This window comes from Pavona decussata, unplaced genomic scaffold (assembly GCF_977016875.1).
Source record: "Pavona decussata unplaced genomic scaffold, jaPavDecu1.1 SCAFFOLD_112, whole genome shotgun sequence".
NCBI classification, from domain to species: Eukaryota; Metazoa; Cnidaria; class Anthozoa; order Scleractinia; family Agariciidae; genus Pavona; species Pavona decussata.
Window position 1 is genome coordinate 1,467,255 of NW_028145526.1, and position 16,667 is coordinate 1,483,921.

The 16,667-nt window shown below is 38.9% G+C and overlaps 1 protein-coding gene and 1 pseudogene across 2 annotated transcripts in view; both read left to right on the forward strand.

Moving 5' to 3' along the window:
* LOC146470730 (uncharacterized) overlaps window positions 1–16,326 on the forward strand; it is a 52,200-nt gene extending 35,874 nt beyond the window's left edge. Inside the window, exons 1-5 of one of the 2 annotated variants that reach the window (XM_085121694.1) lie at window positions 10,301–10,434; window positions 10,527–10,747; window positions 11,638–11,737; window positions 12,353–12,502; window positions 13,819–16,325. In XM_085121694.1, coding sequence (XP_084977820.1) covers window positions 10,320–10,434; window positions 10,527–10,747; window positions 11,638–11,737; window positions 12,353–12,502; window positions 13,819–14,336 — 1,104 coding nt within the window. In that variant the 5' untranslated portion in view covers window positions 10,301–10,319 and the 3' untranslated portion in view covers window positions 14,337–16,325. Of the gene's footprint in view, window positions 1–10,300; window positions 10,435–10,526; window positions 10,748–11,637; window positions 11,738–12,352; window positions 12,503–13,818 lie in introns of those variants that run through there. The other variant, XM_085121695.1, reaches the window with a different exon arrangement.
* On the forward strand, window positions 1,314–3,236 carry LOC146470733 (uncharacterized; annotated as a pseudogene).
* Window positions 16,327–16,667: the final 341 nt, after the last annotated feature.

Sequence of the window (16,667 nt, forward strand, 5' to 3'; positions counted from 1 at the left end):
CAAGACAGTACCGTTCCTTTAATTTTAAAGTGAGGCTTAAGCTTACGTAATAGGATTTCGTGAGAGATGAAGTCAACGAATTAGAAGGCCACGGCAAGCACTTGATTATTTTTGATGGCTTTTCGCCAGGTTTCTGTGAGGTGAACCAGTAGTAGTTCAGTGGAGTACCCCTCCCTGTAGACCCACTGGTAATCAGTACCCAAATTATTTTCAAGAACATGCTTCACAATAGTTTCCGTTACATATGATGCCATTATTTTGATTGGGACTCCTATTTTTTATTTTATTGTTATTTAATTTTATTAGCTTCGCTTATTACATGATACAGAAAAATAAAGGAATAAGTATAATAAATGCTAAATTAGGCATGGATACCACAACAGCGGTAAGCCAATTACAGTGGTTCCAGACTTAGGAGCGAAACTACGCCTGTAGATATTCATGTCTGTCTCACAGTCTTTCTTGTGAACTAGAACCATCCGAGCTTTTCTCTATTCGGAAAAGGTTCTCCGAGGTGAGCACTGAATGTTAATAGGCAAGTAAGAGTTGTGGTGATGGATGGCTCGGCTAATTTTAATAGTTTGGGAGGGATGTCATCAGGTCCAGTGGCTTTACTAGGTTTGAGACTCTAATTTATTGCAAACAAAGTCTTCGCACACGTTGATTTCCGACGGAGACGGAGGGGACTAAACTTCCTTTATTATCGTTTTGCTGGATGTTGTTGTGAGATCCTCCCTCGAACCTGTCTCCAATAGTAACAAAACGTTCGTTCATTAGATTTGCTTTCTGTTTGTCAGAGACTGCAAGGCTACCGTTTAAGGACGGTGCCTACTAATACCAAAATATTTTTGTGCGGTTTATGACTATGCGGGAAAAGCAGATCTTAGAAAGGGCTATTAAAATCCAAAAAGAAAATTGGGGGTAACCTGGCATTTTTCAGAGATAATTAAACAATAATATCTCTAAAATGCGAAAAAATGTAGAGCAATGTATGGGATTTTTTCCTAAATTGAAGCTTAATTATCTCTGGAAAATGCATCGTTACTCCAACTTTCTTTTGAGATACCAAAGCATTTGCTAAGTTCTATTTTCTCTGTATAGTTTTAAACCGTCCAAAAATATTCCTGTATTAGCAGGCACCACCCATAGGAAACTCGAGTATTTCGAGATGCGCAGAACGTATGCGCAGCAACAATAGTAGGCACCCTCTTACCCAGAGTCTTCGTTCTCCTTGCCCAGCGGTCGGGAAACGAGCGACCCTGGAAAGATCCGATTTGAAGTCCGAAAATATCGGACCTCGGGTTAAATTGCGCATGCCTAACAAAACGAAAATTAAAAAAAACCAGGGGGAGTCCCTCCGCGGTTGTTGCAGAAGCCGTACATTTTGCTTAGAAGTTATCTGAAGGGAAAATGTTAGGCTTAGGGATAAACAAATGCAGATCCTAAAGAATGTTATCGTGGAGAAGAAAAATGTCCTAGCCGTGCTGCCAACCGTTTTCGGCAAGTGGTTAGTTTACCAAATCATGCCACCCTTCGCAGATTTCATGGATTCTGGCTTCAAACCGACAGAAACTAACTCAATTGTATTAGTTATATCACCTCTTAATGCGCTATAAGAGACCAGGTGACTAAGGTGAGATAGTGTGGTTTGAAAGCGTGCATTCTTAAAGCCGATCGTGTGGCTTTAGGTGGAGAGGACGACGATGGAGAACAAGTTTGTTTATCTGAATCAATGCAAAACCTGAAGAACTTTCAATTGATCTTTGCTCACCCGGAAGCCCTAGTTGAGAACAAAGCAGTTATGAAGCTCCTGAAAACGACAAAACTTCAAAGGCGTATGCGTGCTATTGTTGTATAATAATAAAAGTAATAGAAGTCTTTATTTCCTCACAAGATAAAAAATACATATCTCATGTCACAATATTAGAGTAAAAAGTACATACATCTAAGTTATTTACAATTAAAATACGCTCACATAGCTAAATTGTATTTTAAAATTAGGCGATTAACGTAAGAGTTCTTGAATCTATCTGTATTAACTTTCGGATACTGCTTTGTTTGATTCCTTAAATTGGAAGTCGATACTTTCTTCTTGGGTAATAGCCCCCTTAGAGGGTGTCGGTCTATGCCAGATACATTATTAAATACTTTTCTATCCTGCTTTTCTAGAAGGTTCTTGATAGAAAAAGATTTAGATGTATATTTACGTTTGTAACATCTATCTAGAAAACACTGCATAGCTGTCAGCTCCGCCTCAGAAGCACCATATACCGACAACCCATAAGTGATGCTAGGATGCGCAATACTTGAAAACAAGTGATCTAACTCCGCCTGAGAATAACCTTCCTTACGTAACGATCTTAATATAAACAAGTGCTTATTCGCCTTAACTTGTGGATGAAGCAAATCTTGATGTTGACTGGTATGCATGTGTATTTTATTATCAAGACTTCATATTGCTTTCTTAATCATACTTACCGTAATCATACTACGCCTTAGTCATACTGTTTCCTTATAAAGAGTACGGAATGATTTATATGTAAATTTTATACGCGTATTCTAATTTTTCAAGGGCACTCTTTAATTGGAGTCTCACTCTGCTGTGTGTCTCTCGCCACTGTATTTTCTTGGTCGGTGAAAGCTCAAACAAATAAATAAATAAATAAATAATCTCTTTTGACTATTGTTTTGTGATATTCTGTTTTTTCAGTTTCAGTCTGCAAAATTACTTTAATGCAGACGAATGGTTTATTTGCAGTAAAAACCATACCTGGGACACAGGCAGCTTGCTAACATTTCAAACTGCAATCTGGCAAAAACATTCTTTTAAATTAAATGTGTCTAAAATGATTTCAATGGAAATAAAGTTTGACAAGCCTGAAGCTTTATTCAAGTTGCAGGGGCCTCATCACATATAATTTGCAATGACCTTCCAATCAATAAATTCTGGAAAGTCCAATGATGTTGACAAAACGTGCATTCCAGTTATACTATACTTTAATTCTTACTGGGTAATATTGAGGAATTTTTTCCAATGTTGTATTTCTTGTTATGGAAAGCTTGGAACACTGGGAAGCATTTTCCCAAGAGTACCTTGGCTTAGGCTTACAGCCACTGCTACAGAAAAGGTCAGAACAGAGATTATTGACTCTCTGGGGATGTTCAACCCAGTTTTAATTGTTGCCAACCCGGACAGACCAAACATCTATTTTTTGTCATCACGGGGCTGTCATTAAGAGGCAGGGGCTTGGGCTTTCCCCTGGTTACTAAGAACGTGGCCCCCGGCTATTTTCATAGGAAAATAGAAGAAGACTAGAACCAAAAGAAATTCCTAGCTGTTTGATTCCCCGCCAACTTGTTGTATTTATCCAGCAACTTGAAATCTTAGTGGCAGCCCTGCATCACCCAGACCAGACAGTCAGGGAAGGGGTGGGAGAGATGGCCTTCCATCTATGGCACACGTGACATTTCAAAAGCCAGAAAAAATATGTCCCCAGTAATGCGAGAATATGTACAAACTGATAAGTGTTAAAGAGAGGTGATCATGGGATACTTTGGATTTACACCGCTGCCGTTTAATTCAGATCAACTAGTACATAGCTGTTTTGACTATCATGAAAAGCTCTGCAAATGTGAGGACTGCTTACTTTACACTGTTGCGTCTATGCTGGACCCATCATCGACAAACGAATTTACCTAAACACGTGAAAAGGAAATCCAACCTCGCTCCAGCCTGACTACTGAACGAAAATCCAAACTCAGTTGTGAAGAACTTGCAAACTTCAGGCTGTCACTACCTGGTCATGGCTGTCTCGTTCACTTTTGCAGCGCTTTAATCGAATGACTGATTTTTGTTGTGCTGTGGACATTTCAAAAATTTCAGTGAATGTTTTAAACTTGAGGATCTTGTTATAGCAGGGCCGACATATATTTTCGAGGGCAATCCGTCTACGATGTCACATTTAAATCTCGTTAGCCTCTGTAGGAGAACTAAATTGATTCCTTCGTGGCTTTTGGTCCGTGAAGATCAATGAGATGTTTTCGTTCGAACACATTGTCATTGCAGCATCAGCACATTGTAATCACTAGAAGACTTCGCCAGTTTTCTTGGCGTAGTGTCCGCCATATTGAAGTTCTTTTTAACTTCCGGTCATTTTTATTGTTTTCAAATGCACCAATCAAAGTTGATCCTCCAACGGAACTCTCGAGAGTCGCTCGTTTCGTCAAGCCTGCGCAGTAAGGAACAAAGACTCGAGGAACGAGATTGGGTTTCGTCTGACTGGATTACTCGCTTCCATTATAAAATTCCAGTAAGCCATCGGGAACTTTACCAAGGCTATTTTCTCCCCGAAGTAACGAGTCTTTAGGATCCTTAACTTGGTTGTGATTTCAAATTTTGATTCTGTTATAGCAAGCATAAATTTTCTTATTTTCCTCACTAACAGCCGGTTTAAACAGTTTAAACCTGTAATTCATTATGGTCCTCGTATTCTAATTCAATTATATCACATTATTGACTTTTGAATTTCAGAGCAGACTTAATCTAGATATTCAAATTTAATACACAACAAGCAGCGCGAGCGTAAGATTATTTTTTACTAAAGAACGAACAAGAAATGTTGCTAGATCTTGCTTATTTCATTGGGTGTCAGAAAGATCAGAAGTTGACTCAATGGTCACTTTGGCCGGGCATGGTCTAATGGCCAATATACAATGGCCGCCAAGCTTATCAAATCTCTGGAATACCATTATCCAATCATCCAGCTTTTAATAAGTAAAGATGCACAGTACCAACAAGGGTATGAGTAGGGCAGGGTAACTTGGGGTTTGGCAAGGCCGGACTACATCCTGCAATAGATAATGATAACTTAATGGATGTCTAGACTTTGCTTTAAGTTATCCCTCGGACGACCATGGAAGCACCAAGCCACCCCTTCAACTGTGTGGTCAAAACAACATCCCCTGTCCTTTTCACACTCATCTCGCTGTATTACTATAGTCACAAATCCATGAGCGCTAAGGACAGACTTCCAAAGAAGAAAAGGATGTCTGTAGCGGCCAACTGCGCTGGGCCAGGCTAATAACTCGTATTCACTCAGGTAAACACACATTTAATTTACGCTGGAAACTGAAACATCAGAGCATCTGTATGTCTGAACGATATGCTAGCTATCAAACTTTGTGCACAATACAGAAATACAAGCAAAACAACCGAGCGAAAGCCATACTTGCAAGTTATTGTGCTTACATTCCGACGATCGCGGTACAAACCTAGAAATCCGTACGCTTACATGGAGAGAAGAAATGCGCCTACACATTTTTAGTCAGCGGTAATAACAACATCATGTAGCGAATACGAAATGAAACTTACAATGTCCATTATGGTTCAACCTTTCGACATGATAAGCTTGGTTTGAATCACTTTTGGAACCGCTATCTTTCATTTCTCGATTCCCAAAAAACCCTGGGCCCGGTTGTTCGAAAGCCGATTAACTCTAATCCCTGATTAAAAGGTAACCGAGGTTTTCAACTCGCTTGTTTAAAATGTTTTTCAAAAGCTTATTTTAAGCTTATGGCAAAGAGAAGTCTAAGACAAATTTAAAAGACTAAATCTTTTGGGAGAATCTTTTACTGATTAATTAGCAATTAAGTTCGAATCAAAGTTCACGTTAACCCACGATTAGCTTAATCAAGCTTTGAACAACTGGGCCCTCATTTAAATTGACTCAAAAAATCACACCCAACAAAGAGATACCAAAATCTTCCTGCCCACCGCATTTTGGTTTTGATGCTGCTGCGTTTAAACGAACTGTTAAATGCGATAACAGGCTCTTAGTCTCTAAATTGATATCAACGTGTAATATTAATTCAACTCGACGTGTGACAGGTGTACCTTTTGCCTAGTCCTTTAATTTAGTCATCTATTTTCCCATTGGCCTCTTTGGAACTGATGTCTACCATTCGAAAACGTACCGATTCTATTAAATTTTAACTTGCAGTCTGTCTGGTAGATCGTTACATATGCGCCAATTACGTGCAGTAATAACTAAATTTTATCCAAAGATAGACTGACATTAAACTATTTTACGAAATCGCATTGGACTCATAAAGGACAAGCGGAAGAGATGAAATATTGTATAGACGACTCCTGAAGCGTCATAAACTTTCTTTATCAACATGAAGTGACATTTTCGTACTATGTACAATTTGTTTTGTTGATCTCTTAGCGAGGCAGTGCTGCCAAGTGGATATTAATTGACCATATTGAGATTTCTCTAAATCTAGTAATCCTAGTTAGAAAAAAGAGATAATCAACTTGTTGGCGAAAGCTCAGTGGGAATATTGGCTTTCAGACAAATGTTCAAATACGGGAAGGCTTGTAGGATATGAGCAAATAGCGTATAGCAGGAAACCAATCATAGCACGGAATTAATTATATCCATACAGCGGTTCTCCATATATTAAGAACTACATTTAATAGTTAAATTCCTTCAGGCGGTGGTTTTATCAGAGGCCGGATAATTTCCGAACCAGAGAGATTGTCCAAAACAATGAACGTTTGCCCGAGATACGAGACCTTTTAATCATTGCCCAAAAACCTATTTATCTGACGAATTTTGCTTTCCTGGCTTCGACAAACACCTCACATGAAAAGAAAAACATGTTGCCCCGAGCGGGAATCGAAACTATCTATCTCCGGTAACTTGTCAAGCGTAATAACCACTACCCTTGGGAACTTAAACAGCCACGGCGACAACACCGCAAATCCATAGGTCAAATGAGGAAAAACAATCGCTCTGCATGTGCGTTTAAAATGTTCGTCAATTTCTTTGCCGTCGTTTGTAAAACAACGTCAAATAACTAAATTCAAGGTTTTGGATAGAATTTTCATTCTCTTTCTTAACTCGAACGCCACGTCTAACAATTTGGTTCCTGGGTAGTTCGCCGTTTCTGTACAAGTTCGTTGAGTTTAAATACAAGCTGCCTGCTACAACAATGCATGATTTGCGTTTATGCGAAACGCGAAAAACGTCGCCTGCTCATAGGCAACTCTTTACGGAAGCCTGTAACAGGTACAACAGAATGCTATAATCTGCGTAGTCGGACTACTACAAAAGTAAAATTTAGAGGGCGGACGCTTTTCATCTATTTAAAGTTGTTGAGAGCTTGTTCATTTCAAGATCTCCGGTTTTGTCGTCGACATTTTTCTTCTGTCGCCTTAAGACTCCCTATATCTCTTGGTTGAAAATTCACTCAATGACTTTTAGGTTCAAAGAATATCGAATCGTACTTTTTGGGACGAGCTAGAGAGAACCTCGGGCGCTTTACACCCTCTGCCGCTAAAGAGCCCATACGAAGCCCTCACTTGTTTCTTGGATTCAGAAACACGAGCTCAGACTATGACTCAACGAATTATTAAAAAATTATCAACGTACTTTCAAGCAAATCTTGTCCACTTGATCCAGTGCCAACTTATCTTCTAAGTCTCTGCGCTAATTATAACAGACATTATTAATGAATCCTTATGCTCTGGTGTATTCCCAGCTGTACTTAAACGGTCTTTAGTGCGTCGAGTTTTGAAAAAAAACCTGATCTTGATGTTTAAGATCAGAATGTTCTAAAAAATTGCCGACCTGTTGCAAATATTCATTTGATGGCCACAGTTATTGAAAAGGTTGTTGCGGCTCAAACGTATTTCTACTTAATGACAAACCACTTATTGCCTGCTATGCAATCAGCGTATCGGAGAGATCACTCCACCGAAACTGCGCTTTTGCGAGTTATGAATGATGTACTAAACCATTAACATTCATCAAGACGTTGTCTTTATAATATTGGGCCTGTCAGCTGACTTCGACACCCTCGATCACACTCTTCTCAAGGACAGACTCAGCAATTACTTGGATTTTCATATAGTGTGTTCAAATGGTTCTCCTCTTACCTTCGATAGTTAACACAACATCCAGTCCATGCCATGTCGATTTCGGTATTCAGCAGCCGTCTCTACTAGGACATCTTTTGTTTACCCTTTTTAATTGCTTCCTTTACAAGATATAGTCTCCGTCATAATCTCAAAACAGTATGTTTTATGGAGACGACTCGCAAATATATATTAGCATCAACCCTAATAATTAATCATATTCATTAATCACCCTCCGAAGATGTGTTACCCATGCTATGGCATGGAACACACAATAAGTTGCTATGCAATCCTGATAAAACAGAAGGTATCCAATTTAGTTCTCGCTTTGTCAGGCATCCGATCATCAGAGATTTTTTGCTTGGTGATACCACTGTATATATATCGGACCGAGTATGTAACCGCAGTGTTATAATGAACAAGAAACTCAATCTTAGCCACCATCATCACCTCAACGTGACGTCCAAGAGAGCCCATTTCTCTAATAGATTACTCTAATAGTCAATACCGTGTCTTACCTAGGCGTGTAACTGTTAAACTTCAAAGCATTCAGAATTCTGCAGCACGCCTGATCCCGTGGATAGGACGATGTGACCGTATAACTCCAGTCTTGAAACATTTTCATTGGCTTCCGGTCGGAGGCGCGCATCGTTTTTAAGGCACTGTTCTTAACTTAAAATATTCTTAATGGACAAGCTTCTGGCTATATGGCCTTTCTTATCACTAATATCAACCAAACCGTATGCTTTACTCATTCAGTCCTTCTCTACTTCACGCTCCGACAGTCAAGACAGTGAGTTATGTATTGAACCTACTTTCTCCTTTTACGGTAGAAAAATATTGAACTCGCTACCACAAGACATAAATTCTTTTTAAACTTTCTTAATTTCAAATCTCGCCTTAAAAATTACGAGTACATAATATGCATATGTTATATTTTCCTATTGCTTGCTATCTATTTACCTACTATTTATTTACTTACCTATTTATCTACGTAAAACTTATTCCTTATAAGCAAAAGTTTGGTAATAAGCAAGCAAGTAAAAATCAACGATAATTCGAACGACGCTTCGGAGTCGTCATGACACCGTTTTCAAATTCAAAATGGTTAGAATAAACTGCCAGAAATAGTTCGCTGAATATAAAAAATCGTAAACAGTTCTGTAATGTTACGCAAATAGTTTGGCTACATTTGAGCCCGGTTGGACTTAAGACTATGATGGTGTGAATTAAAGGAAACACACAATTGTTTTCCGTTTCCATGGTGAACTTGACTGGAGTGACAGTTGTTAAGAACCTGAACAAACAAGCCGCGGATATTGTATCTACGCCCTTTGCCAACTCAGTCGTGAATGATTTACTTCATTTTCTGTTTACAGTACAACAGCGCTTTGTTAGCTCGTTTTCTTTGCTTCCTTAGCTTCGCGTCCTTTCTGCGCCCAACTAGGCTGAAGTTGCCACCGACAAATGGGTTTTGCCGAGGATATGACTAAATCTCCGCTAACGTCTTTTAACAATGTGACGCCCTCGCTTTTCTTTCTTCTTCATCAAAGCTCTTCACGGTCCATTCTACTCCTTTCCTTTGCCTTCTTGTTTATCCTTCAATCGCTTTTTTTCACACGGCTCCTACAATTAGCAGACAAGTAAATCAATTTTCTTTTTTCTTAAAAAAGTACAGAGAAATGATAGTTTTTAATTAGGCAATACTGCATTAACTAAGTTTTGTAACATGCTGTGCTAACTCGAAAAATAATTTGAAACACATTACGACATATCACTCTAAAATTCTAATACAAAACACAAGAATAATACAAAAAATGTGAATAATGGAAAATTTCATGGCAGATGTTGTCATTAATAAACAAAACAAAACAATATTTAATATCTTGGCTTGTCATAGTCAAGGAATATTCTTTGCTGATAAAAATTGGATCAATGAATCGAAATACAAATTCTTGGTCAGTAAAAAAAAAACTAATAATTTCACTACCGCTTGTTTGATATGGAATGATTATAGCCAGTACCATCTCATAACAAACGCGTGCTGGTGGAGTAATTCTTAATTATTTCAACTGTTAAGTAAACGATACTGGCACAACATTCAATTCTCGTACCGCAATTAACATCATGATTTCCCTGACTAAAGAGGAACGTTTACAAAATAACACTTCATTAAGAACTATAAATTTTGGGATTTAGTTTTCTTCGTTTCTTCTTGGAAGTAGAAAACGTGACCGAGATGCTATATTAATTATGTTGAGGAGTTAATTGTGACTTGTTAAAGAGTGTAAACAGCCTCTCCACCCACGAAGCTGACATCATTTAGCAGGTGTAACGGAGTTCTCCGGAAGATAAGTGACCAATTTGCAGCTCCACGCTCAGTCTCTTATCGTCCGTTATGGCCAATTGGTGGCTAAATACTCTGGCCTTTCTCGCTAGTTTGAGCTTACTTTTATTCGCATTTGTGGTGGCAAACTCTGACTTCTGTGGAACTGTTTTTGAATCTCAATCTGGTAAGTAGACTAAAGATAATTGACCTGTCATGTCCTTTCTTCTAATTTTTCCAGACGATAAAATCATTCTATTTCCTTTTCTTAACGTACAGATCATGCTCTAGTTGGCCACGCCATTAAAACGGCTACTGTTGATGACGAGTTCGAATGTCAGCTAAAATGCATTGCCAATGACAGTTGCAAGTCTTTTAACGTGCACCCGAGCAGTTCCAAAGCAAACCGCCGCATCTGTGATCTAAACAACAAAACCCGACAGATGAAACCAAAAGATTTCAAACCGAAGAAAGGATCGACATACTATGGCTCTGTAAAGGTAAGACTATGCCAATATACCTACCAGTGGTTGCACCTTGTTATCTTAAAATTTGAATACGCCTACAAGATTAAGGATACAAGTTCCAAATATCAAACCACTAAGAACGTCTGCAGAACTCTCTCTTTCCTGATGCTTACCAACAAGTAAGGAGACTGTAGAAACATGATTGGTGTAACAAGTGATTATCTAAAGCACGCGAACTAGATCTCGTCACCATTCAGTTTAGTGTAAACGATAAACCGGTTTTGGTGTTAGGATTGCTGAAAGTAAATTTTTAAAATCATTAAAATAAGAAAAGATACACCAATTGGTTTCACTGTTTTCCCTGCAGTTCGTAGAGACAAGGAGTATTTTTAATAGAATAGTATTGGTTCTTTTTTTTTTTCTTTTTTTTTTTTGTGTAAGTATCCTAGAATTTTATTATACTTAATATTTATTTGGTATTAACAGTGTCTCCAATTAGCAGGTATACTAAAGGACTTTGACACAAATAAAGTTATTGTTGCTGTTGTTGTTGTTAGAAGCCCAGTCAACCAATACACCTAAGCGTTATAATCCAATAATTCCTATTAGGTATTCAGCGGCCTTTTTACATTCTTTTGCTGGTAAAATTTCATCCACGATCCTAAATAATGGTATTAAAATTTGCGTAGTTTGGCGCCACTAAGAATTCAGCCTCACACACTTTTTTTTAGCTTATTATCTTGTTTTTGATAAAGTCCAGTTTTGTTTAGTATCCGCAATAACGCAAAGGATTGTAATTCACTTCATTAAACAATCTTAAAAACTTGCTATTTCGGATTATTTATTTCGCTTTACGCTCAAATATTTTAAACCTGATGCAAATTTGCAGGATTGTCTCATATAGCAATTCACTTACAACACAGGTGTCCTGTATCGACAATGGCCGACAGCGCAAAGGACAGATGTCGACCGCAAGGAGTGGCGGACACTGCCACCCGGGATACGCAGGGAAGAAATGTGCTGGTGAGTGACACTTTTACATTCATATGACGGGTAATCTTTATGTTTTGGGTGGTTAGGTTTGAACAAAAAATCCTCGCCTGGAAACCTTAATCTCGTACTCAGTTGTTTGTATTCGATTCCGGAGAGTGAGAAGATTTTGGTACGAGATTAGACAGTTCTAAGTAAAGTGGTAAGATTGAAAATTGAAAGCTTCAGGAAAACTCAAAGCAACAAGAAGTTGTAGACAGCTTGTTCTCGCGGCGCCTTTAACATTGGTACCTGTTCGTTGTAGTTAGCTTCTAGCAAAAGGCGAAGACATGCTACATGTTGGCAATGAGTGGTATATCTTCAGCTTCGATGTAAAAAATATAAAACAGTACTGAAAACCATTTTCAAAATTTTCGTTTAACTGTACAATTTGCATGATGTTAGCCTTAACGTTTTTATATTTCTTCTCCTTAACATTCCGTCTGTTATAAAAGATGTAGCGATGATCTATCATCAAACTTCTACTTGTTCAGCCGAGAAATGCGCAAATAACAATCGCTATTTAAATAGAAATTTGATGCCAGATCAAAATATGGATTTATTGACCACTCACTAATATCGTTTTCATTCTTGACCAATGCCTTGCAGTAGCGATCGGTTCCCATCCAGACCATCCCGCTCAGTCATGCAAACATATCCGGGATGTCGGAATCTCCAACAAAAACGGAGGGTACTGGATCGACCCCGAGAGGAATGGAAACCCTTTAAAAGTCTACTGTGACTTAACAACTGATGGAGGTAGGTTTCCCTATAAGGGAGACTAAAGCGTCCCCTCCCCCCCCCCCCCCCCCTCCGCCACTTTGGCCCACCAGAAGGGTGCATGCAATGGCTTCTGGGCTTAACATCTAATCCTACTTAAGGCGGGAGAGTGCAATGGCAATGACGTGGGTTCACCACAAACGGAAGTGCACCAGGCCGCCAACATCGCCGGGGCAAAAAAGCCTCAAAAAATTATGCCCAAGTGAAGAATATGTGTTTCTTGCATAAAATAAAGCGCACGTATTCGAAATGAACACGTTTTGATTGGTTCTTCGTTTCCTATCTAATGCAAACTACTTGGGTTTAACTAACGTTACGTTCCGTTGGTTTTGATCTTCCAGGCGTAAATTTCTTTACTATCGTTACATTACCAAAATAGTTACATTAAAGTGAGCATTGTCTTGACCATCATTAATAGCCTTTGTGTGACCGTAGCATCATTTACATTCTTTTGTTTTGGATCATCAACGCGTAAATTTCTAGAACAAACAGAGGAGCGGTCACATTACCAAAATAACTCACTACAGTTACCACTGTCTTAAACTGAAGACAAAATATAGTAAAGGAGTAGATAAACAACATCAAATCTTAACTATTTGATATTCTTCAAGTTTTACTACTCTTTTGAGAAAAACTGTCTCCTCCCAAATTCACCTACAAATCACTAAAAAGTTTACAAAACTCCCCAAAACATTGATTTGTGTGTGAGTAGAGGGTTTTTGTATTGATTGAAACGCGAACGAGATATTTTAAGTGGCTTGAAAACGGCTTTTAATGCCAATGGTGTGGGTTCACCACAAACGGAAGGGCACCAGGCCGCCAACTTCGCCGGGGTAAAAAAGCCTCCAAACATTTTGCCCAAATGAAGCATATGTTTCTTGCATAAAAAAACACGCACGTATTCGAAATAAACACATTTTGACTAGTTCACCGTTTCCTAACTACGGTTTAACCCATGCACCCTGCTTGGGTTTAACTAAAGTTACGTTCCGTTGGTTTTGATCTTCCAGGCGTAAATTTCTTTACTATCGTTACAGAAAAATAGTTGTTTTATAGTGAGTATTGTGTTGACCATAATTTATAGCCTTTGTGTGACCCCAGCACCATTTACATTGTTTTGTTTTGGATCATCAAAGCGTAAATTTCTAGAAAAAACAGGAGAGCGGCCACATTACTTAAATAACTTACTACAGTTACCACTGTCTTAAACTGAAGACAAAATATAGGTAAGGGGTAGATGTGACCGCAACAAACATTTCATCACCTGATTATCCTTTGAAACTTGCACATTTCAGGTGGATGGCTTCTTGTTTTTAACGTAGTGATTGGCAGTCCAGCCACCCGCCCTCAGTTGTCCAAACAGACGTCATACCGTGGTATAAGTGGTTACAAAAGCAACAACATGGTTGTCAAAAATAGCGCTATGAAGGAGCTGCGAGCGCACTTGTCCTTCACTCAACTGAGATTCCACTGCCGAAAGCGAAAGGTGGGACGTACATTCCACGTAACCACAGCCGCTAACAGCTCTGGGGAGGCTGTAGTCCAGTACTTCAGTGGTCAGACCAAGGTCTCGCCTGGTTCATGTGGCTCGTTTATGAGAATGGAGAATGACAACTCGAAGTTAGCAAAAGGTTGTAAGCAGTGGTTAGCTAAAAAATGGAGTCCTAATTACCATGGCGACGGACGTCTCTACCATCAAGCTGCCATTGTATGGTATAAAAACCACTGGCGTCTTAGTACATACCGTGAAGAATGTGATGACTTCACAGTTGGCCTGTCGCCTGGCGATTTCTGGAAAGTCTTTGTTCGTTAGGAACTGATCGGGCCGATAAATCGGTACTTGTAAATAAACCTTAACAATCATGATTTTTGTTTTCACATTTGACCTTTGACATTACAATTACACAGGCCTCTTGCGGCGGTCAAACATGCAGCTCCTGCGAATTCTCATCTGATCGGTGAAAAGAAGGAATCCTTATCCGGCGCAGTCACTAAGGCTGATTTCTGCTTTGATTTTTTCCATAAAGAAATCATCAACCACATACTAAAAGTTTCAATTTCTACCAATGCCTTTTTAAGGCCTTTTTACAACTCATTTATTTTATTGCTCATGTACAAATAGAACATAGAAGACAGGGGCTCGTTTGCTTTGACTGTTGTTTTAACGAGGTCTGTGTAACATTGTACCATACGTTCGGGAGATTCCTTAGCGCTTAAGCAGTGCTTTGCTGTGGTCCTTTTTATTATGCTGTACAAGGTGATTGTAACGTTTGAGTCTCGGGATGAAATCCTAAACTGTGACAATTCAAACGAAAGCTACTGAGCAGTGCTTCCCTGTGGTGCTTTCTGTTATGCCGTGTACAAGGTGATTGTAACGTTTGAGTCTCGAGATGAAATCCTAAACTGTGACCATTCAAATGAAAGCTACTGAGCGGTGCTTCACTGTGGTGCTTTCTATTATGCCGTGTACAAGGTGATTGTAACGTTTGAGTCTGTGGATGAAATCCTAAAGTGTAACCATTCAAATGAAAGCTAATGCGCAGTACTTTCCTGTTCTGCTTTCTATCATGCTTTACAAGGTGATTATAACGTTTGAGTCTCGGGATGAAATCCTAAACTATGACCATTCAAATGAAAGCTACTGAGCAGTTCTTTCCTAGGCCTGTGGTGCTGTTTATTATACTGTACAAGGTGATTCTAACGTTTGAGTCTTTAGGTGAATCCTTAAGTGTGACCATTGAAATGAAAAAGTAGCGCAATTCTGCGGTGTTGCTTCTTATGCTAGTAAGAGGTGGTTCTAAGTTTTCAGTCTGTGGATGGAATCCCCAGGCGTGACCATTCAAATGAAAGCTAATAAGCAGTACTTTCCTGTCACTGTTTTATATATTTTGCTTTAAAAGATGATTCTAGCGTTTGAGTCGAGGGATGAAATCCCAAAACTGTAGCCATTCAGGATCACCTTAGTTCGTAGGAGTCATCCCTCAGCACCAAGACGCTCAGTTAGTCTGTGAATCAAGAAAACACAGCCCAACTCAATCAGACAATTATAGTAACAACATCAACAACACATCCTTTATTTAAACACAATCAGGTTTTAAGCTTAAAAATGCTTGTGAGGTCGTGAAAGGTAAAAACTACAAGATAAAAAATTTAATATGCATTTGAAATGGTACACTAATAGTGATATTTAGGAGTAAGAGGATAATAAGAGAAAATTAATAGAAATTGTTTAGTAAATTTTAAAACGTAATAACATTTGTAAACGGTGTAATGACTGGGGAGTGATTGCACAGACTGGACGTTAAAGTCAAGTTCTTTAAATACTTTTTCACCTTATCGTAGAAAACGTTAAAAGTAAATCCATTGTACTTTGAGACGGCGTTCAATAAAATAGCGCCTTTATGACTAATATAGTTTTTAAAATCGCGCTACAGTACTCGTATTATGTCTTTTAAGATTGTAGCCCGAACGCTTGGAGTTTACCAAGTGAGACAGTGCTCGTGGGGCTTCGCCATTGAGCACTTTATAGATTAGTTTAATTAAACGTAATTTGTATTCGTAACTGATTGTATTCCAGTTGCAGTGTCGGTATACCTCATCAGTTGGCATGTGTTGGGGTAGGTTATAGATTACTCTGGCGGCTCCACGATGGAGTACCTCTAAATAATTTACATGTTCTAAATTATTACAACCTCCCCATACGACAAGGCCATTTAAGACTGAAGGGAGGATGACTTTAAAATACAAATCTAACAGGACTGCTTTGTTCAAGAATGAGCAGGTTCAACTTGTTAGTAAAATTCTTCTTTACACTGATTAGATTCCAGTTTTGACCAGGAGAGTCTGTTATCAATAGTTGCCCCCAGAAGGCGAATGTAATTAACCCACTCGATCCGTTTTCCGCCAACAGCTACAGAATTAAGTGATCTGATGTACTGTTTTCTTTGAAGTAACGTTGCTTCGCACTTTGCCGAGTGAAGTGTTTAAGAGTTCTCCAACCACCAGTTATTAATTTGGAGAGCGTGTCATTTAGAGAGGTGGTTGCGTTATCGACCTTGTTGCTGATACAATAAACGGTAGTATCGTCTCCGTACATGAATACGGTGCCGGAAGTAATGGAAGTCGGCAAGTCATTGGTATGCAT